Source organism: Vipera berus (genome assembly GCF_964194415.1).
Source record: "Vipera berus genome assembly, chromosome: 9".
Classification (NCBI taxonomy): domain Eukaryota; kingdom Metazoa; phylum Chordata; class Lepidosauria; order Squamata; family Viperidae; genus Vipera; species Vipera berus.
This window is the reverse complement of record NC_138212.1, coordinates 788,488-809,578: the sequence shown is the minus strand read 5'-3', so window position 1 is coordinate 809,578 and position 21,091 is coordinate 788,488. Positions and strand designations below refer to the sequence as shown.

At 56.2% G+C, this 21,091-nt stretch overlaps 2 protein-coding genes across 8 annotated transcripts in view; one reads left to right on the top strand and one right to left on the bottom strand.

Annotated features, from left to right (window-relative positions):
• The first annotated feature begins 3,973 nt into the window (after window positions 1-3,973).
• Window positions 3,974-5,376, top strand: SYCN (syncollin). Its single transcript, XM_081334935.1, has one exon. It carries the CDS (start codon window positions 4,491-4,493, stop codon window positions 4,893-4,895), a length of 405 nt encoding a protein of 134 aa, XP_081191061.1. The 5' UTR covers window positions 3,974-4,490; the 3' UTR covers window positions 4,896-5,376.
• Window positions 5,377-7,368: 1,992 nt separating this feature from the next.
• PAK4 (p21 (RAC1) activated kinase 4) overlaps window positions 7,369-21,091 on the bottom strand; it is a 38,628-nt gene continuing 24,905 nt past the window's right edge. For 6 of the 7 annotated variants that reach the window (XM_081334679.1, XM_081334677.1, XM_081334681.1 and 3 more), the window contains exons 3-9: window positions 15,975-16,634; window positions 13,840-14,307; window positions 13,083-13,216; window positions 12,228-12,354; window positions 11,417-11,542; window positions 10,804-10,938; window positions 7,369-10,370 (exon numbers count right to left, since the gene is read on the bottom strand). In XM_081334679.1, the coding sequence (XP_081190805.1) occupies window positions 10,215-10,370; window positions 10,804-10,938; window positions 11,417-11,542; window positions 12,228-12,354; window positions 13,083-13,216; window positions 13,840-14,307; window positions 15,975-16,634 (1,806 nt within the window). In that variant the 3' untranslated portion in view covers window positions 7,369-10,214. The remainder of the gene's footprint in view (window positions 10,371-10,803; window positions 10,939-11,416; window positions 11,543-12,227; window positions 12,355-13,082; window positions 13,217-13,839; window positions 14,308-15,974; window positions 16,635-21,091) is intronic. The other variant, XM_081334682.1, reaches the window with a different exon arrangement.

The window sequence follows — 21,091 nt, the reverse complement described above, 5'->3', positions numbered from 1 at the left end:
AGGAAACAGCTTCAGATCCAGCCAAAGAGAAGTGCAAAATACAGGTGATCCTCAACTTATGACCACAATTGATCCCAAAACTTAATTTGCTAAGTGAGAAATTTGTTAAGTGAGTTTGGCCTCATTTTACGACTTTTCCCACATTTGTTAAGGGAATCACTGCAGTTCTTAAATTAGTCACCTGGTTGATAAGTGAACCTGGATTCCCCCATTGACTTTGCTTGTCAGAAAGTCGTCATAAGTATGAATCAGTTGCCAGTAAGAACTGGTGTGTGTGTGTGTGTGTGTGTGTGTGAGAGAGAGAGAGAGAGAGAGAAACATTTTCTGCCATCCTATGATCTGTTTTACCACATACTTTTTTAAAAAAAATGCTTCCCGTGTGGTAGACTGTCTTTTAAAAATAGCCCTTCCTTTTTTCACGTCAGACAAAAATCCGTGTTATGGGATTTGCACTGAGATTTATTTTTGGCCAGGGGTAGCAGGACACACTATGGAAATAAAAAGTTCTGCACTCCTGGGTCTACCTGCCCCTTGAAGGCTACGGAGGCTCAGTAGGAGAGCCGGGCAGCATGGTTTCAAGAGTCCTTGCGCAGCTGCAGTAGCTTTCGGTTCAATGGCTTCCCCGCCTTTTCCCTTTCAGTATCACAAGCTGAGAAGTGAAAGTACCAGAGACTTCTTAGACTCAGATTAAAGGATAAGTAGAAAAATTGTTCCTCACCCATGGGAGCTTGAAAATGGGTGGACTTCAACTCCCAGAATTCCCCAGCCAGCATGCTAATCAACTTGAAGATGGGCTGTGCTGGGGAAATCTGGGAGTTGAAGTCCACCCATCTTAAAGCTGCCAAGACTGAGAAACCCCAGGCTATCCTATCCGCTCCAGAGGGCACCACCTTTTTTTTTTTAATCCCATTTATATCCCGCCCTTCTCCGAAGACTCAGGGCGGCTTACAATCTAAAGCACAAATCAATGTGCTTAGCAATTTTCCCGTTGCTTTACATTTTTAACGCATGGAAGTCGCCATTTCTCTCTTGCAAGTTGCTCCCAAACCTTTTGGACTTTAAAGCAGGGGGAGAAACATTTGCACCCAACAGCAGCCAAGCGGTTCACAGACTGCAGATCCAACAGCCCTTTCCCTTCTGGCTGCTTTGCTTGCTCCGATGCTCCTCATGATGGCTCAAGGCGAGGACAACAGTCAAACACCCAGCTAGGATTGAAGCAGAACAAAAGCAGACCCGACACAATGCTGTGTATGGTCAGACAGCCCTCGGGAGAGGGAAAAACTTTCTGCAAATCACCCAGGTTATCCTGAACAAAACATGGGGGGGGGGGAATCATTAAAGCTTTCTCCAGCACTCCTGCAGGTTGCTTCCATTTTTTGCAGCCCTGCAAAGCTGTCGTGTTTTTCTGTTCCTGGCAATAAAGGCAATTTGTGACTCTGCCTTACTGAGCAGGTGCTTTCAACAGAGTAACCGAAGCTTGTCAGAAACAAACAAAAAATCTATTAGCTTCCCTACTTGCAAAGCAAGTTCAACATTTATAAACTTCTACATCTGCAATGCCAAACCACAACCAGCCCCGGGGGGGGGGGGGGGGGCTGGAGGGCATGTTTTCTTTGCCCACAGGTGGGTCACAAATATAGTAAATGAGATAAACACGTCTACTGTTCCTTTCTATCAATAGAAAAAAATATTTGTAGCTCAATGGTGAACTGTGGCGTGCTTGGTGCTCTCCGAGCTGGGTTTCTTGCAGACATCCCATGACCCAACTACTAGGGAACATCACCAGTGCTAGAAGGGAGTGGTGGTGGTGGTGGGGGGGGTGTCAGGGAAGGAAGAGGGTTGTAGGGTCCTTGGTGCTCTACGGAAGAGGTCCCCAACCTTTTGGCCACCAAGGAACGGTTCCATGGAGAAAGGTTTTTCCGTGGACCCGAGAATACCTGGTTTTGTGCTGCCTGCATCCCACGGATGGGTTGCTGGCATTCCGCAGCCCCGTACCGGTCCATGGAGCGGGGGTTGGGGACCCCTACTCTATGGTCTTGGTGCTTTTCTTGGTTTCATTACCAAAGTAGGCAGCATCAGCACTAGAGGAGAGTGAGGTGTTAACCTAAGGCTGATGATGTTACCTAGTTTGGTAATGAAATGTCGGCAACAACCAACCTCAGAGAGTCCCAAGGACCCCACAGCTCCGTTCTATTCCCCTCTCTCCTCACTCTTTAAGCCCAGTGGGGGTGGCTAAAAGCAGCTGAGGAATTCTGGGAGTTGAAAGCCACAAGGCCATTCGCACGTGCGAGTCTGAACTCGTCATCCGGGTTCAAAGGAAGCCAAACGAAAAGGATGGGAAACAGCTCGCATTCGAGCGTATGCAGAGAGGTCCCGCTGTTCGGTTCTCTTACAAAGCTCTCGCCCCGGTTCCAAATGCGCGCCGGAACGTAGCGCATTGCGTAGCCCGGAGACGTAGAGAAAACAAGGAAGGCAGAAAGAAAGGAGTCGCTCACGGTCGCCAGCTCCCACCTCATATTGATGCAGGCCTCAGGCGCCGCTCTTTCCTACTTTTAGAAACCAAGAAATGTCAGTCTCCGTAGAGACCGTCAAAAATTGCCATTGCCGACTATATTTCAAGTCGTCAAGGCGGGGTATTGGGAAAAGTTTTCAATTAGCAATAATCGCGCCTCGGATAAACCTCATTGGCTACGATACTGCCACTGCGCAAAGCTACAGAGAAACGTTGCCGGCACAGCCGCCCTCTTGCTAGACACTTTCTCACATGAGAGTGAGCCTGCCCAGACACGGATTGAGGAATCAAAAGAAGCATCGCGACAAAGTTTTAGATGCGCGTCTCTTTCTGTGACGTTTTTGGGAGAAATTATCCGCTTTTCTCCTGGTATTTTCCCGAATCGGTGGCCGCAAAGGATTCTGGGCCCTGCATGTATATTAGGAAAGGCGAGGGCGGGAGTCTGTGATGAAAAATGACGCAAAAAGAGGCGGAGCAAACGCCCTCGGAAGTTCGGCGAGAAAGTGACTGTAAACCAATCGCGATGAAGAAAGGCGGGGCAAAGTGGGGACCCAACTCCGCCCCCCCGTAATTGACCCTTCCGACTATTCTGGTTAATTTGCTTTTTCTTTTGGGTCGATTTCTGCTTTTTCTCGCTTTTTTTCCTCTTAGTGGCGAAGAAGCGTCGCTTTTCTTCCCCAGCCTCGCCTTGCTCCTGACGTTCGGCACTTTGCGCCAAGATGGTGGCCTTCCCTTCTGGCGCGCTGCTTCGGACTACTCCGCCCATCATCCCTGGCCAGAGCCCCACTCGGTGCTGCCCAAAGCCCCGAGCGGATCCGGCCCCCGTCCCCGCTCCCCACTCGAGAGCCCCGGGGCTTCGTGGCAGTCCAGCCCGACCGCTCGCTGGGTGCTCCCGCAGCAGATTCTGAGCCGAGCCCCTCGCGAGAAGCGCCCAGGCCAGGCGCCTGGCGGGGACGGGAGGGGCTTCCCCCTGGAGCCGGCTTGCCCAAAGTGGCCCTTTGCTGGGCTCCGCTGGGGAGGGGCAGATGCCACCCAGAGCTTGTGGAGCGGAGCTGCGTTGCTGCAGAAGAAGCCCCGAGAATTGGGGCTGCAAGTGACCGCTCCCTTCCCCCCCCCCGCTCCCCCATGAGCTTCAAAATGGGGTGGGGAGCCATGGGGGAGGACGCTGAAGGAGGTGGGTCCCTCTGCCGAGAAAGCCGCAGCTGGGCCCTGGGAGAGTCAGCAGCTGAGAGAAGGGGAGGGATGTGCCCAGCTGGCAAGGTCAGATTGGGCCCTGGAGGGGATAAAGTTCCTCCCTGGGGCCAGCTCCGCAAGGAGAGGGCAGCCGGCAGCCCTTCACGCAATCCAGGTCACAAAAGGAGGAAGGGTCCAGCTGCACGGGGACCCTCAGACCCCCCCCCCCAAGGGAGGCCAGCTTTAGTAGATCTGGGGACGCTGAGCTTGTCGATCAGAAGGTCGGCAGTTTGGCGGGTCGAATCCAGAGTGAGCGCCTGTTACTCGTCCCAGCTTCTGCCAACCTAGCAGTTCGAAAGCACGTAAAAATGCAAGTAGAAAAATGGGGACCACTACGGTGGGAAGGTAACAGCGTTCCGTGCGCCTTTGGCGTCTAGTCATGCCGGCCACATGACCACGGAGACGTCCTCGGACAAGCACTGGCTCTTCGGCTTTGAAACGGAGATGAGCACCGGCCCCTAGAGTCGGAAACGACTAGCACGCATGTGCAGGGGAACCTTTACCTTTACCTTTAGGGGCCATGAGGGGCTGCAGAGCCCACTGCCAGGTTGGCCTGAGGTGTCCTTGGCACCTGGCGGATCTCCTTGAGCTGCCAAGGCTGCCTTTGAAGCTGGGCCTCCAGCTGGCCTGTTCCCTGCGGCGACCTTGGAGCTGGGCCCATTTTCCGTGGGCTGATCTTTTGCCCAGAGGGGGCACAGCTCTATAAAGCTGCCTTCTGGCCTAAGGACTGGATACTCTGGCTACGATGAAGGCTTTGCTCAGCGCCCTCCTCCTTCCGCTGCTCGTTGCCACCAGCCAGGCCCAGTGCCCGGCCCCCAGCGAGCTCACAAACCCGCACCCGAACGGCACCAAGGTCTGTTCCCAGATGTACACGGACGACAGCCCCTACTACGACCTCTGCTGCGGTGGGAGCGTCCTGATGGCCCTGGCGGGCGAAGACCAGCCGTACATGCCCACGGCTTTCAACAACAAGATCTCCTCGCTGGTGGTGGGCCAGCGCTGCGAGCTGACCGTCTGGTACAGGAAGGGCAAGGGTGGCAGCACGCGGAAGTTCAAAACCGGAGCGTACCCACGCCTTCAGGAATACAAGAGGGGCCTCTTTGGCAACTGGGACAACTCAATCTCCGCTTACTACTGCAAGTGCAACTGAGTCGGGACGAGCCAGGAAGGGAGCTGCCACCGTCCTGCCCATCCTCGCTCCGGTGACCCACAGAGCCCCCCACATCTGAGGGTCCAAAAGGTGTGGACGCCATCTCCCCACCTCCCGTAGCAACAGCCGCAGCTCAGCTGAAGACCTTGGCCAGCCAGAGCCTCCCGTGGCCGAGCATCCTGAGGCGGCCGGAAAACAGAACCAGGAGGTGATTTTTTCCCCTCTCCCGCGGCCCCCTTAACAGTGGCGGCACGTGCCTTTGGTCGGCCAAGGAGCTCCTGTTCGTCCACTTTGAGCACCGCCAGGTCTGCCACCTGGCGGGAAAGATTTCCAGCGGATGCCTCAAGCTCTTCCACGCAGCCCTTCGCTCTCCTCCCTCCCGCCTCAAAGGCCCCTCTTCCCAAGACCCTCTCGGAGCAGGTGGCCCTCCCGCCTCAGCTCAGCCTTTATGGTTGCACCTCGGAAACCTCATTAAAAGCAAAGCAACTGATTCTCAAAAATGTGTCGGGTGTTTTTGCCACTCAAGGTCAGCAGAGGTTGGGGGGATGGTCAGTCAGACCTCTGGGAGCCCCCCCATTCACTGGAAAGGGCTTTGGGCAGCCGTGGGCGAGAATGCAGGTGTGCCCACCAAGAAACGGGCTTCAGTTGCCCCTTCCTCCAAATTTTTGGGAGGAAAAAGAAAAGGCTGTAGGTAGGGTTCCTCACTTCTCTTCGCTCTGTAATCACAGCCGGCTCAACCAAAGTGAGGGACCACCAACCATTTCCATCTGCCCCCTCAAGACATGAGCCCTAAAACACACCGCTTGCACAGTAAAAGGTCATAAATTTGGGGGGAGGGATTCCAGATTGCAATTCTCAACTCATTTACCAGAAAGCAGGTGTATCGGACACAGTGGCTAGTTATATGCCAAGTTCACAAATTGGCTGCCGTTTTTCTACCACGTGTTCCAGCAAGCACCTCAGCGCAAGGGGGGGCGAGCCTGCTGGTTGCCCTAGGCCGGGGTAGGCAACCTTGGCTCTTTGATGACTCGTGGACTTCAACTCCCAGAATTCCTGAGCCAGCCATTGAAGTCCACGAGTCATCAAAGAGCCAAGGTTGCCTACCCCTGCCCTAGGCTGAACCATCAGCCCCACAGCCCCAGCGGATCTCACGGAGCAGGTAACGGGGGGGGGGGGGAATGCAGGTACTGCCAAGAGCACCAAACTGCTGTGCATGGATGGAGAGGGAGGGTCTTGGGGGGGTGTCTTGTGGCTAGCTGAGGGGGGGGAAAGCTCCCAATGGCCCCGGGTCAAACCGGCTGGCTGCGCACAATAGCAGGAAGGGCAGGACCCTTTCCCACTTCTTCCACGAGGGGAAGCCCCTCTGCATTCAACCGGCATTCCTTTCCAGCAGAAAGCCACCGAGGACATCCCTCTCAGAGAAAAGGGGGATTAGAGCCAGTGTCGTTTTCTTCCCATCCCGGAGGAAATCAGCCAGAAAACACCACGCTAATTAGTAGTGACGGGAGGCCTAAGAGACGCAGAATGACTTTGCAAACATGCAAGGATTATGATTGCCAATTAATTAGGGAAATTTACAGTGTTCCTCCTCCACCCCAAAGCTGGCAGGCCCAACAAGAGACGGAATGACAAAACGCCTGGAGCAGGTCTCTCCCCCCCCCCCCGGGGGAATTCCTGAATCCACCACCGGCAGGCACTTGGAGGAAGCCAGGATGGTCTCCTTGCCCTGGAAGGTGCCGCTTTATTGAGGCCAGCGATGCTCAAGAAAAGGGGCTTCGTTCAGAACTCACACGGGTTTGCTGAACAGAAAAAAGGGAACGAATGCAGATTTTGCCCCTCAAGGTTCAGGGAAGGCAAGGTCGCAAAGACAGAAATAGGTACCCAAAATGGAATTTACTACAATTGCATTTTGGCTAAAGAACCTGACCCTCCTGTGACATCCCATCACTTGGCCCCCCAAGAGCGCCCTTGGGGCTTGGGCAACGTATCCTTCAGTCCCTCTGTGGGGAGACATTTGGGAGTCCTTGCCATTTGGAGCCGCACAAGAACACCCAGCAGCCGCAGCTCCTTTCCAGCAGTCCCCGGATTCTTTCCTCCAGAAATGCCTTTTGTTAAAAGCCCGGGTGTTTGTTATTCAAGCTTTTTTCTCCTCGGCTTGTGGGGATATTGAATCAGAAGATGGCTTGCTCAGGGCACCCCATGATGCCCTCCCCTCAATTTTCCCCCCACCTATGTTTATTCTGTAGATGCCAAAAATCCAAATCACGGAAGGAATTCCTTCTAGGTAGATATGGACCCCGTGAGTTTGCTTCTTCTGTAGCTTTTTCTTAAACGTCCCAGCAAGCTTTTTTTAAAAAATGAGGGAATTAAGCTTAAAGGAAATAGCAAAGTGCCCTTCTTTAACTATGAAAGGTGGACTGTCCCACCCAAACTTAACGCTGTATTTTAGGGAAGAAAGGTTCACAAGCACCACTTTGACACAAAATCCACTCTTTATACAAGACCGTTCGTGGCTGAAACTTACTAGAATTAAACAGGTTTTTTCCCCAAAGCAATTAAAAAAAATTGTTTCAACACAAATATCGTTGAGTTACCAAAGGGGGAGAAAAAAGCAAATAAAACCCAATATAAATAATTTCTTTAAAAAAGTAACAAAACCCACAAAATGAATCAGTAGTCATTCTTTTAGAGAGGGAAAAACATTTCTGCTGGAGGCCTCGTTATAAAATTCTTCAAGCAACCAGGAGACGGGGAGGGGGGGGGCATTTGAAGCCAGGTCCTCCCGACCTCGTTTAAAATTCCAGTCCTTTATTTCAGAAAATGGGGGGGGGAGGGAATGTAGTGTTGTGTCACGGGGTGTGGAAGCAGGAGGAGGAGGAGGAGGAGGAGTATCACCCCAGGAATCCCCCCTGCTTGGCCTGGCAGATTCAGCTGAGATTTTAAGTCTTTTTCCCTGCAGGAAAAGTGAAATAATCCTTGAGGTGCCAGGCTGTCCGAAAGAAAACTGCAGGTAAAAAAAGGATTCCTGAAGTAAAGGCAGCAACCGGCTATCCCAAGCAGAGGAAAGGGAGCGATAGGCATGGGAGGGGGAAAGCGAGCCCCCTCCGGACCTCTGGCGGATGTGGAATACTGAGAAGGGAAAGATGTGGGGAGGCTGACCCCCCTCCCCAGAGACGGAGGAGGAATCCAAGATAAGGCATCTGGGTTGTCTTTTGAGTCAGGAATGCTAGCACCAAAGACCCATTTCACACTCTTCAACTCCCTGGGGGGCTGATCGGAGCCCCCCTGCCAGAGGATGGAGGCGAGAGAGGAAGAGACCCCAGACGTCAGCAAAGACCACAGGCGGGGAAGGAGTCAGGGAGGGAGGGAGCCCATCCCGAGGGCCCAGAGGAGCCTTTCTCACCCCACCAGCTGGCTCCAGAGGTACACTGCCTGGAGAAGTGGAACACACACACACACACACACACACACACACACACGCACACCTGGCAATCTCTTGGGGCAGTCTGCTCTTAGCTGAAGAGGAAGCATGTTGGGAGTGCTGGGGGGGGTTCTCAAGGGGCAGCAGGGCAAAGGCCAGGCCTGCAGCACCCGATCCTGGGCATCTGAGCCGAGGGAGGGAGGGCGGACCTTTGGAGACACCAGCCTCAAAGGACCCCCACCGCAAAGAGGATGCCTGAGAGGCACCCTTGGGACTCCAAATCCAGGCAGGCAGGACCCCCCCAAGCACCCCTCCCTCAATACTGTCTGCATGCAGAGAAGCTCACACTGTTCCCAGCCTGCAAGGAAGAGCAGCAGGGGGAAGGGCAGCAGCTCCCCTCTTCCCCCCCCACTTGAAACACAGCCAGGCAACCCCCCCCCCGGGGCTTCCAGCAAGTAACACTTCAGGTGCCTGGAGGCCCCAAAGAGCCCCCCCCATCTGTGCCCCGGGGCCCAAGAGGACAGCATCCCTCCACTCAGCCAGGCCCAGGGCGGGCACTGCCTTGCCTGCTGCCAGGCCTCCCTGCCACTCTGGCCTGAGCCAGGCCACCAAGGGGCAAGGCCACCTGCTGAGGGCCAAGGGGGGGGCTGCCTTTTGCCACAGCTCTTCCCAAACCGCTCAGCTCCAGGATGAAGGGACCCCCCCCCCAAGCAGGGGACAGCCCTGCTCCCCTTTTCGGTCAGCTGGGCCTGTTTCTGCCCAGAGGCTCCTCCTCTCCCAGCAGGCAAGGAAAGCCACCCAGCATGCCCCCCCACAGAGGCCCACTGCCACTCAGCCCCCTTTCCCCCTCCCACCCACCTGGCAGAACAGGGGGCAGCCTCAGCACTTCGGATCCAGGCTGGAAGGACGCCCGCCTACCCGCCGCCGGTTTGGCAAGATGGGGAGAGCAGAGCCCGGAAGGGCGAGAGTGGGCAAGGGAACTGGGGCAGGGCGCCAACAGCCCCAGAGGAGGGAGCCTCCCGGGGGTCTCGCCCAGGGATGCCGCCTGGGTCTTTGGGGGCCAGAAGCTGGGCAAGGGGGAGGACTCAGGCCAGCCTTTGGGCATCAGGGCCAGTCCCTGACCAAGCCTCTCGCCTTGCGCTCTGGGGCACGCTCTGAGGAAGAGGAAGGGCGGGGCTGGCTGTGTGGTCTTTTCCTGCCACTCCCCCAAGAGCACCCCTGACCCCAAATGCCGCTCTGCAGCGCCAGCCCCATTGCCGAGCCCCCGGGACAAGCCTGGCTCTGAAGCACGCCCCCCCCACACACACCGTGGCTGGCCCCTCCGAAGGAGTCCCAGGCCCAACCGCCAGGGCCCTCGGGAGCCACATCGCCCTCTCTGGGATTCGGGAGCCCCCCCAAGAATTGCGGCAAGGAAAAGCAGCCCCAGGCTCTCCCGCTCTCTGAAGGAGGTGAGCGGGGCTTAAGGGTTTCTGCCTGGGGGGCTTCCCCCTCCCCTGGGGGTGCCTTTGGCGCACGGCCCACTTTCTCTGGGCTCCGCTGAGAGGGATTTAAGAGACCAGCAAGAGAAACGTTGCCACCTTTTTTCACCCCCACCCCGTCCCGACAAAGCCCCTCCTCAATTCAGTAGTACAATAGGGTGACGCAGAGCAGCCCTGGTAGAGATGGGCCCGCAGGGTCCATTTTGGGAGCCGTGCCATCGCTTGACCAAGAGGAGTCCTCCAGGAAGGGTCCCGACTACTTGCCGAACTCCTGCCCTCACCAACTGGGGGGGCACCCCCCCTCAGGAAGCGAGGCTTGATGGGGTCCCAGAGCCCCTCCTGGCGCACAGGTCTCTGGCGGCTTTGCGGGACTGGCTCTTTCCCCGGCCTGTTCTCTCTTCACGAAGGAGTCCGGCTGGCTCATCTCATCCGGTTCTGCCGCATCAGGGGCACGATGCAAGAGGGGGGGCCGGCTTTGCCGACGAAGGGGTGCTTGAGGAGCTCGCTGGCCGTGGCTCTTTGGGCTGGGTCTCTGACCAGCAAGCGGTCCAGGAAGCCCTTCAAGGAAGGGGAGGCCTGCCGGGCGAGAAAGAGCAGAAGAGGAAGCCCCTTCCCAACACGGGACGGACCCAGCCCCTCTCTCCGTCCTGGGCCAGAGAAGCTCCTGCCGGGTCCTGACCTAGAAACCAGCCGGCACAGGGGTGGGCAGCGGGCAGCCAGTTACGTGGCTCAGGAGTCCTGGGAGTCGACATCCACAGGCCGCAAAATCACCCTAGTTGCCCACCCTGAACTGACCCCCATTCAGCCCAGACCAGGCCGATGAAAAGGGCAACAGAATGACCACCACTGGCCTGAACAACTGGCACCAGAAACTACCCTTGGATGATGTGCCTGAGCCAAAAGTGGCAGGACACGGCAATCGGGGGGGGGGGGGAGAAGTTGGAAAACCCCCCCCCAGAAGCTGTCCTCTTGCCCAGCTGGGCGAGGCAGAGAGCAGGAGGGAGCTTACCTTGTGCAGATTCTTAAGTTTGGGGGGCAGGTTGTCCCGGATCATCTTCATGGCCTTCAGAGGGGGCTCATTGAAATAGGGGGGCTCCCCGTCCACCATCTCGATCACCATCACCCCCAGGGACCAGATGTCCACCTGCAAGAGCGGAAGGGCCATGGGAGGGAGGGCAGGGAGGGGCACCCGAACCCCTCTGATCCCCACATTTCCTCTTTTCCTTCGGAGCCATGGGGTAAACTGCATTCTCCAGGCGTGGCTGAGGGAGGGGGGCTCCATTCTCTCTCCAGCAGCAATATTCCTCTTCCTCAGATGGACCTTCCAGCGTGCAGGACCCTCTTATCGGAAGCTCCGTCTCACCCACGCACCACTGACCAAAGCCCCCGTTAGGTGGAAGCCCGAAGGTGGAAGCCGTCCAGAAACACTCGATTGGTCTGAAGCTCTAGGGTCTGGGAGGGAAACTTTTGTGGTCTCCGGCAGCATCTGGGGCTCCCCTCTACAAATGGACATCTACGCTCCACCTAGCTCAGCTACCACAGTACTGTCTCCAAAGGCCCCCCCCCCAAAAAACCCCTCCGGCAGAGGAGGAGACCTGTCGGGCCTTCCCTGCCTTACCCACCTCCGGCCCGTAGGGCAGCCGAGAGATGAGCTCCGGGGCCATCCAGTAAGGGGTCCCCACCAGCGACTTGCGCCTCGGCACCTCTTTGTTGACTTGCGCACAGAATCCGAAGTCGGAGAGCTTGACCTGAAGGAAGGGCAGGGGAGGCGGTCACAAATCACTTTTTCCAGTGCTGTTGTAACTTTGAATGGTCATTAAATGAACTGTCGTAAATTGAGGACTACCTCCATGCAGAGGACAACCGCAGACAATCTCCAGGGCCTCGGTTTTTCTTCCTTGCTGGTGGAGAAGCAGCAAGGATCCACCCCCCACGGCCTGGATGGAGAGGGGCTTTCCTTCAAGAGGAGGCCAGACGCGGAGACCGGCAACAACTCCGCAAGATGCGCCTCCAGCCTTGTGAAGGAGGGTGCAGCTGCTTGCTTAGCTTTACTGGGATTCCCCAGACACAAAGATCTGCAGCCTGGACTGAGCCCATGTTGGGCACGGACTTTCGGTCTCCAACAAGGGAGGCTCCATGCACCAGGCTGATCCACACACAAAGGCACAAGCCACCTAATTTCTATTTTCTCAATGCTGGCAGAAATGCTGTTCTATTTGATTTAGGATCCCCAATGGAGAGGGGGTGTGTGCGCGCGCGCATGGTGCGCTACAGAGCCCAGGATTTTCTCCCTAGGATTTGCATGTGGCTTTTAGGGAATTTGGGCTGCTAAAAGGCCAGCTGGTTTGGGGAGCAAAAAGCAAGGGAAGAGGAAGAGGCGGGCTGATCCTTTGGGCTTTCTAGGAGGCAGAGGCCTGGGGTTGGGCGGCTCACCCGTCCATCATGGGTGAGCAGGATGGAGTCGCTCTTGATGTCCCGGTGGACGACGCCCTGGGCGTGCAGCACGGAGAGAGCCTTCAGCACGGAGAGGCAAACGGCTGCAATCTGCTCCTCGTTCATCCTTCAAGCAGAAGAAAACACAGCACTTATCCTTCTTTTCTTTCCATTTTCGTCTTATTAAAAAAAAAGTTAAAACACAAAATGCCAACGTTTGTTAAAGAAACAACCCCCCCCACACAAAAACCAAGACATTAAAAAAGGTGCATTAAGACAACACCACCACACACACACACGTTTTCTACCCCAGGTCAAAGATGGATTAAGATACAGGCAGTCCTCGGCTTACAGCCACAATTCAGCTCACATTTTTTGTTGCTAAGTGAGTTGAGTGAGTTTTGCCCCATTTTATGCCTTTTCTTGCCACAGTTGTTAAGTGAATCGCCTCAGTTGTTAACTGAGGAACACGGTTGTTAAGCGAATCTGGCTTCCCCCATTGGCTCTGCTTGTCACAAGGTCTCAAAAGAGGATCAACCTGATCCCAGGACCTTGCAGTTGCCAAGCATCTGAATTTTGATTGTGTGAATCGCACGACCATTGGGGGGTGGGAGGAGATGTTGCAATGGTCGTGTGAAAAACAGACATAAGTCACCTTTTCAGTGCCACGCTCACTAAATGAGCCATTGTAAGTCGAGGATTTGCCTGTATTAGAACACTACTGGTGGGCACGTCTCCTTTGAAGGGAGCAAGAATCCGCTTCTTGGACGGGAAGGAAGTGGCCAAGTCCCAGAGTGGCAGACCCAGAGCTTCTCTCCTGAGGGGGGCAGCCGCCCCTCCCCCGGTGCCCCCTACCTGGTGTGTGTGACGATGTCGGTCAAAGCGCCACCCTCCAGGAACTCCATGACCACCCAGAGCTCGTCGCCCACCAGGTAGCTGTTGTACATCTCCACCACATTCTCGTGCTGGTAGTCCCTCATGATCACAACCTGGGGGGGGGGAAGGCAGGTAAGAAGGAGCCGCTTTCTGTGGGAGGGGGGGGATGCAGAGAGGGGCTGCTGACCCCAGGCAGGCGAGACCTTTAACCCAAACTCCCTGGCGGCAGCCCGGGAGGGCCACAGGGTTCGCCCAGCCCAGCTGCCCAGGCAGAAGCGGGCCGGCTTGGGGCTACCTTTGCCCCAGCCTTGGCAAAAGGCCACGTCCTTCACTGGGGTCATTATGATGATGATTAATATTACTCCGTTGCTTTGCACGCACACCGAGAGCTTCAAATTCTTCGAGTGTCCAACCACACTTGGCCAAATTAAATATTCAATTCAACTGAATCCATGTCTCTGGAGATTCTCACCCATCCAGGTCAGGGTTGTCCCAAAGGTGCTTTTTCAAGAGGCAACTTGGTTTTTCCCCCTTGAAGACCTTTCGCTTCTCGTCCAAGAAGGTTCTTCCGTTCTGACTGAATGGTGAGGTTTTCACCATTTCTGGCTTTCCACCCCATTCAGTCAGAACGGAAGAAGCTTCTTGGACGAGAAGTGAAACGGCTTCAAGAGGAGAAACCCAGAAGGTCCGACTGCCTTTTGGAAAAGCACCTTTGGGTCAACTCAATTCAATTCACCTCGTTGAAGAGCAGCTCCCGCCTCTGCTGCTTGCGCAGGTCCATCTTCTTGACCGCCACCAGCTTCCCGGAACTCTTGACGGTGGCGATGCAGACGATGCCCGTGGAGCCCTCGCCGATCTTGATGAAGTTGTCCAGGTAGGTCCTGGGGTCGCCGGGATCAACCACCATCTGCAAGGCAGCTCGGAACTGTTCGTGGGAGACCCGCTGGGGCTCCCGCTGCGGGGAGCAGGGCTGCTGAGGAGCCGGAGGGTTGGGGGCCGCAGGGGGCTGCGGAGGTTGGGGGGCTGGCGGTGACGGCACGTGGGTCAAGTGGGGGTCCGAAGCGTGTTGGGACAGTCCCAGAGGCGATGGCTCCAGATTTCTGGATCGGGTTGGGCCCGAAGGGGGGGGCCTGGAGGGGCCGCTCTTCCCGCTCACCGGTCCGTTGGAGGCTGCTTCTGGGGCCTTGCCCGGCCGATGCTCTGCCTAGAGAGAGAAGGGGAAGCCCCGGTGACTGCAGGCCTAGAAAGCAGCGCTTGGACTGGATCCGTCTGTATCCCCACAGAGAGAGAGAGAGAGAGAGAGAGAGAGAGAGAGAGAGAGAGAGGATCCCGCGGGTTTTTCCCCAACTCTTGAAGAAGGAAAACTCTCGAAGCCTACAAGCAGAAGGCACCCAGGACCAATCCCTTGTTTGGTCTCGACTGACGTGGCTTCTTGCCGCCCTGCTCATTTGCAAAGCACAGGTGCTGTCTTTGGGCAGGTGAGTGTGCTAGAAGCTGTTCCTCGGAAGAGGGGGACCTGACTAGCTGGCAGAATGTCCACGGAGCAGAGCAGGGCTCGCCAGCCTTGGCAACTTTACAGCTTGTGGGCTTCACGTCCCAGAACGACTTGTGGACTTCGACTCCCAGAATTCCCCAGCCAGCATGCCGGCTGGGGAATTCTGGGAGCTGAAGCCCACAAGTCGTTCTGGGAGTTGAAGCCCACAAGTCGTTCTGGGAGTTGAAGCCCACAAGTCGTAAAGTTGCCCAGGTTGGCGAGCCCTGCTCGAGAGCAGGGGTCCCCCACCCCCGGTCCGTGGACCAGCAACCGGTCCGCACAAACAAACAAAGCCCCATCCGCGAGATGCAGGCAGCACACAAAACCACGGAAAAACCTCTCTCCGCGGAACTGGTCCCTGGTGCCCAAAGATTGGGGACTGCTGCTCCAGAGGGTCATCGGCGCACTCCCTTCCTATGGCCACAAGGAGATCTGGGGATAGCTCGGCTCTGTGCTGCTTCTTCTCCCACCCTGACAGCCTTACCTCTTCCTCAGGGTCAGCCGTCTCTCCTAAAAAGCCAGCTTGTCAAAATGTCCCTTTCAGCGCAGAGGCCCAGGAGTGGACTCGGGGAGTCCATTCAGCTAAGCTGAGGGTTGGGCCCTTCCAAAGGACGAGCCACAGCAAGGGCCCATTTAGGCCCCTGTGCTCCCCTCGCTCAGCTTCCTGCAGAAGGAGCCTCCCTAGACTGAAACCGGGGCGGGCACACTCGTTGCGGGGAAACTGAGTTTGACGTCTCATTTCCGGTCCTGTCGTAAGAGAAGGAAGAGGAAAGAGTTGGGCAGCAGAGGCAGAAGAGAAAGCAGTTTGATGGCTTCCACGATACCAGGGGTGGTTGCGCAGCTGCAGTTTGTATGAAGACAGAGGTTGCCACACAGGAGAAGAGCGTGTCCTCAGACGGTTATTTGCATGGAGAGGAGAGGAGACCAAGCAGACGGCAAGATGGACAACAGAGGAGTGACCGGTTAGTGGGGGCAAGGAAGGAGAGCACCCGGAAAAGGCGAGGCTGCCGCTGATGGAAGGCAGAAGGCGAGGGAGAACTGCTGGGCAGAGGAAGGTGAGGAGAGAATCCAGAAGAGGTGCAGAACGGAGCATGGAGGAGGAGAAGGAGGAGGAGGAGGAGGAGGAGGAGGAGGAGCGGGCTCTGCGCTGGCTACCAGGCTGCTCCTCCTGAGGCAAAGGAGGAGCGCAAGCTTTACCGCTCGGCCAGCCAGCTAAGCTATGCTGGGGGCAAAACGTGGCCTTTGCAAGTGTGGACGAACTCGGACGTCACGAGAACGGCTCCTCCAGAGGATCGATCCGGGCTGGCCAGTCCCACAAGGGCCCCGAGAGGTTTTACCTGAGTGCCGCGGACAAGATCGGTGTCTGCGCGGGGGTAGGTGTTAAAAGGCCGTCCGGTCTGCTGCGCGGTCTTCATCACCCCTTCCGAGACGGGGATATTCGGGGTCCGGATATTGGGCCCAGAGAGCGGCCGTTTTTCCCGGGGGGGCTGTGGGCTGACCTCACCAGTGTAGGTGGACTTGGGTCTCTTGTCGGGCCCCTCCGTCCGCTCCCTCTTGACCACGTGCTCGGCGGGGGGCTCCCTCTTCTTGTCCCGCTCGGGCGCTCGGGGCTTCGGGTGCTCAGGAGGCCGGGGGTAGCCGGACTGCTGGTGCGGCTTGTGGGGAGGTTCGTGCCCACGGGAGAGTGGGGCGGCAGTCCTTTCCCTGCTCGGGTCCACGTCATTCCTGGGCCCGTGGCGGTTCCGCTCCTTGGGCTCTCTGCTCTCGCTGCCCTCGCCATCATCCTCCGTGTGGGGAGGGTGCTGGGGCAGGTGATGGCGGGGCCTGCCCAGCGCCTCTCCCAGGCCATTCTCCTGGTAAAACCGGTCATGCCGAGCCGGGAAAGGAGGGCTGTCCCTGCGCAGCGAGTTGGAGCGCGAGACCGACATGTTCTCAAACTCATCGAGCAGCCAGGCCAGGGAACCGTCCTTGGACGTTTTGTTTCCGCGCACGATGGTCTTACGCACATGGAATGGAACATGGACCAGGCCGTTATGGGGGGAGGGGGGATACACAAACAGAAAAGAAAATAAGGTAAGCAACATAAAGACAAAATAAGACGCTTGATGAATGCTTGAGGATGGCCCAAGACGATTCCAGCTTTGGCACAAGAAGCACCCAGCGGCAGGCCTGGTGGGGAGAGGGAGGGGAGGGGGGAGGACTTGCACACGGGATCTTTACGGAGCTGCTCTCTCCCTTCCTCCTGGGACCGCACGCCATCCATCCGTGCTGAGACACTTTTAAAAAACCATCTGAGTGCTGAAATGATGAATGACTGGAGCGCTGGATTTGGAAGGCAATGCCTGAAAGGCAGCCTTACACCAACCTTCCTCCCCCCCCCCCCAGGTCACCCAGTAACTCCCCGAATTTCAGTGGGGAGGCCGTCTTTGGCCTCCTGGCTCTGCAGCCGAGTCCTCTGATTACAGCACAAGTAAGTAAGATGCTCCCGATCTAAAATGCATTCGGTCTCTAAAACACTTTGGAAGAAAGAAGCTGCCAGATCAGGCATTCCCTGCTCTCTCGGTCTCAGGCTGCCCTCAAATGCTTCCCTAATGATTAAAGACACCCGGGAACCAACGGAGCTCCTGAGAAGGTCTCCACTTCATTTTCTTCCCAGTTTGCTTTAGCCCAGGGCTCCCCAGACGGGGCAACCTCAAGACGTTAAGCAGGGCTGGCTGAGGAATTCTGAGAGTCCAAGTCCACAAGTCTTAAAGTTGCCCAGTTTGGAGACCCCTCACTCCAGAAGGACAGAGATGGCTGCTCCCCCCAGAAATAGAGGCCAGGGAAAATAACGGAAGGCAAAAAATAAACGCACACAAGGAGTGGTGTGCTTCTGTCTCCCTCCCTCTTCACCCCTCCTGGATGGTCAAGGGCTGCTCTTTAGCCACAGCCCAGGCAATGCAGAGCTCCACAAGGGCCAGAAGCCGGCTGTCCAGTTCAGCTGGAGAGAGCGAGCCGAGGCTTCCAGGCGGCCAGTGGGGACAGGCGAGGAGACCTGGCTGCTGGGGAAACAGCTATTCAGCTCGGCCAAAGAAGCCCCAGGCAGTCCTCGACTTACGACCACTACTGAGCCTAAACGTTTTGTGGCTAAGTGAGAAAGTTGATAAGGGAATTTTGCCCCATTTTACAACCTTTCTTGCCAGAGTTGTTAAGTGAATCACTGCAGTCATTTAGTCACACGGTTATGAAGTGAATCTGGCTTCCCCACCACTTTTGCGTGTCAGAAGGTCTCAAACGGGGGTCACGTGACTCCGGGACCCTGCGACCCTCACAAATGGGAACCAGTTGCCAGGTGTCTGAATCTTGACCACCAGACCCTGCGGATGCTGCAATGGTGTGAAAAACGGCCGTAAGCCACTTTTTTCAGTGCTGTTGTAACTTTGAACAGTCACTAAACAAACTGTTGTAAGTCGAGGACTAGCTGTACTCCTAATCAGAGCTTGAATAAACGGCACCAATCAACCGCATGGAGGCAAATGGGGGCCCCTGTGCCCAATGCAGGTCCCGGGAGAAAGAGACCTAGGTCCAGGGCCCGGAGGGGGGGTGTTGAAGGCTCTCCCGCCTCCCCCCCTCCAGCCCTGCAGACGAGGCATCAGACGTTGCAGGAAGCCAGGCAGAGGCTTCCTCGGATCTAGACGCAGCCCTTCTTTCTCTTGGCCACATTGTGCAAGACCAACGGAGGAGGAGACCCTGAAGGACCCCCCCTCTTCCCCCCCTTAACCACAAGAGCAAACAGGGAAAGGGAGACGCTGTGAGGTGTTCTCACGAGTGAATCGTTAAAAGAGCTTCCAAGCAAAGGCATCACGCAGAGATGCAATCATATTAGCTTTATTCATGATAGATCAAAGAGAAAGAAATACTTGGCATGAAAACATTCATGCCTGCATGTGAGAGAGAAATAAAATAAAACAAAACAAGCTAGCATTACATGACTAAACTAGAGGTTAGGAGTAGAGATAGAACTGGAGAATAGAACTTAGAAACTAGAACAAAGAGCAGCCCCTCGTGCAGAGGTATTTATGGGGGGTCTTGGTCCCTCCCTGACCATAAAACTCTCTCGCCAATGGGGCTGTCGGGTCTGAGACCCTTGGCTCATCAGTGGAAGCAAAGAAGCCTCTTTGCCTCCATCTGATGACCCTTTTGGGAAACTGCCAATGGCTGGCACTAATCATCTAACAGACGCTGTACCCAGCAACAGCTCTGCACTTCTCAGGGGATTCCTGGAAATGGCCAGTGAACCACGTGCAATTTGTGGCTCCAAATGAATTTCCGAAGCGTCTCCTTAGTAAGTGGAAAGCCTGCTGCAGCTCAGCCAAGAGACCTTTCCAGCTGCAGCCCACGTGCGGGAGGGCCTCTCCCCACCTCGCCCTCCCGGAGAATTCTTCATCCTGCCGCCAACAGAAACAGCCAAAGCCTGCAAAAGGCTCCGTTGCCGCCTGAGACAACAGGGAAGAGTCGGCCTGATCTCTCCAACAGGCCGTGTTTTGACACATTACACCAAACCCCGGTCTCCGGTTCTATGCAAGGTTCCCTGCCGAGGGAACTGAGCAGCCTCCCCCCCCGCCCCCCCCGTGCCGGGTGGGGTCGAGGGAGGAAGGGCTGGGATCAAGGTTCCAAGCTGGGCCTTTTGGGTTCCAAGGTTTACTGCCACCACAGCCTTCCTTTTGAGACGGAGAAGATGCCACATGGGGGGGGGCGCAGCAGGACCGGAACAACCACTGTTGCCCAACTTCCTGGCACCCGGCTTTCCTCGGGCCCGGCTGAGTCACTCTGCTCCCACTAGGAGGAGGCTGAAACTCCGAAGCCCCTCCTCTCCTCAGGGGCGGGGCCTGGCACCGTTCAGGGCGGGGTCTGGGGCACCACAAGCCCACAAACGGGGGTGGGTGGTGGGTGGGTGGGTGCAGGGGCCGCCTGACCTAGTTCACATTTGAACGTTTAGAGTTGGAACAATCTGGCCCGTTTCCCAAACACAGTGTGCGTATTTTTCAACCAAGCCTGCAACTGAGGTCTACTTCTCTCCCCAGAATTATACGTTTGCTCCTGTTTGGGTCGCCAAGCCGGCTGAAACTTGAGAGCTGACAATCCTTCCGCCCAGAGATGCACCCTGCCCCAAACCTCATTCGGCCAGGCCTGGAGTCCGCCTGGCCCTCGAGCAATTACATCCACGCTCTGCCATCCCCTGCCCGGCTCTTTCCATCCCAGGATCTCTCTCCACGTGGCTAAGGCCAGCCTGGCAAAGGGGAGAGATCTGGGGGAGAACAGATAGTCCTTGACTTACAACCGTTCGTTTAGTGGCCGTTCAAAGTTACAACGGCACTGAAAAAAGTGAATTAGGACCATTTTTCACACTTATGACCGCTGCAAGATCACGTCATCAAAATTCAGGCACTTGGCAACCGTTCACACTTGTGATCGTTGCTGTGTCCTGGGGTCACGTGATCGCCTTTTGCAACCTTCTGGCCAGCAAAGTCCAGGGGGAGGCCAGATTCACTTCACAACTGTGTTACTAACTTAACCGCTGCACGGATTCACTTAACAACTGTGGCACGGAAGGTCGTAAAATGGGGCAAAACTCATTTAATAACTTTGCTTAGCAAAGGAAATTTTGGGCTCAATTGTGGTCGTAGGTCGAGGACGGCCTGTGTGTCCATCCCTTCCCTTGTGCGCCCCGGGAAAGCCGATCAGCAGCCCCTTCGCCCTGACGGACTCGGCAGTTTCACCTCCGGCTGATCCTCAGCTTTGCTTTCAGGATCCGTCCCGGCCGGCTCGCCTTCCCACCCTCACCCTAACTCAGCGCAAAGGAGAGATTCCCACTTCCCGACCCTGAGCTAAGAGCCAGGCTGCCTCTGAACGGCTGCTGCCTTGGTCTCCGGGGCCAGCTCAAGAGCCCAACCTGCCCAGCCTCAGAGCTGCAGCGTCTTATGTTCTGAAAAGAGGCAGGCCCTGGAGAAGCGCACGTTTGCTACACGGCAGACCGTATCTTATTGCTTGTGAAAACCGAATCCACCTTCTCGGGAACTCTGCCCGAAGCAAAGCGGCAGTTCAGGGACAACCAAAGCTCTGTTTATGCTCTCAGTTCTCGGATGACACGGCGAGAACTCCAGATCTGTGGCCCTGGTCCCTTTGGGTCTCGGTTCAACATGAGAATGACGCCCTGAGCAAAGCTAATTTAAGTCTCGGCCTTGAACCGATCGCATCCCCGTACGTCTGGGGAAAGTCTCAGTCCTCCACGTCACGGCTGTCCCGAAGGAACGCAACTGGCCTCTCTGCGTTTCGCTTCTCATCCAAGAAGCTTCTTCAGTTCCGAATGAAGGGTGGGGCAACTCAGGAACCCCGCCATTCGGTCAGAACTGAAGAAGCTTCCTGGAGGAGAAGCGAAACATCTTCCAAGAGAAAAGACACAGAGAGGCCAGTT

Excerpts from the sequence above, each read along its gene's own strand:
- SYCN (XM_081334935.1), top strand. The coding sequence starts at position 4,491 with ATGAAGGCTTTGCTCAGCGCCCTCCTCCTTCCGCTGCTCGTTGCCACC.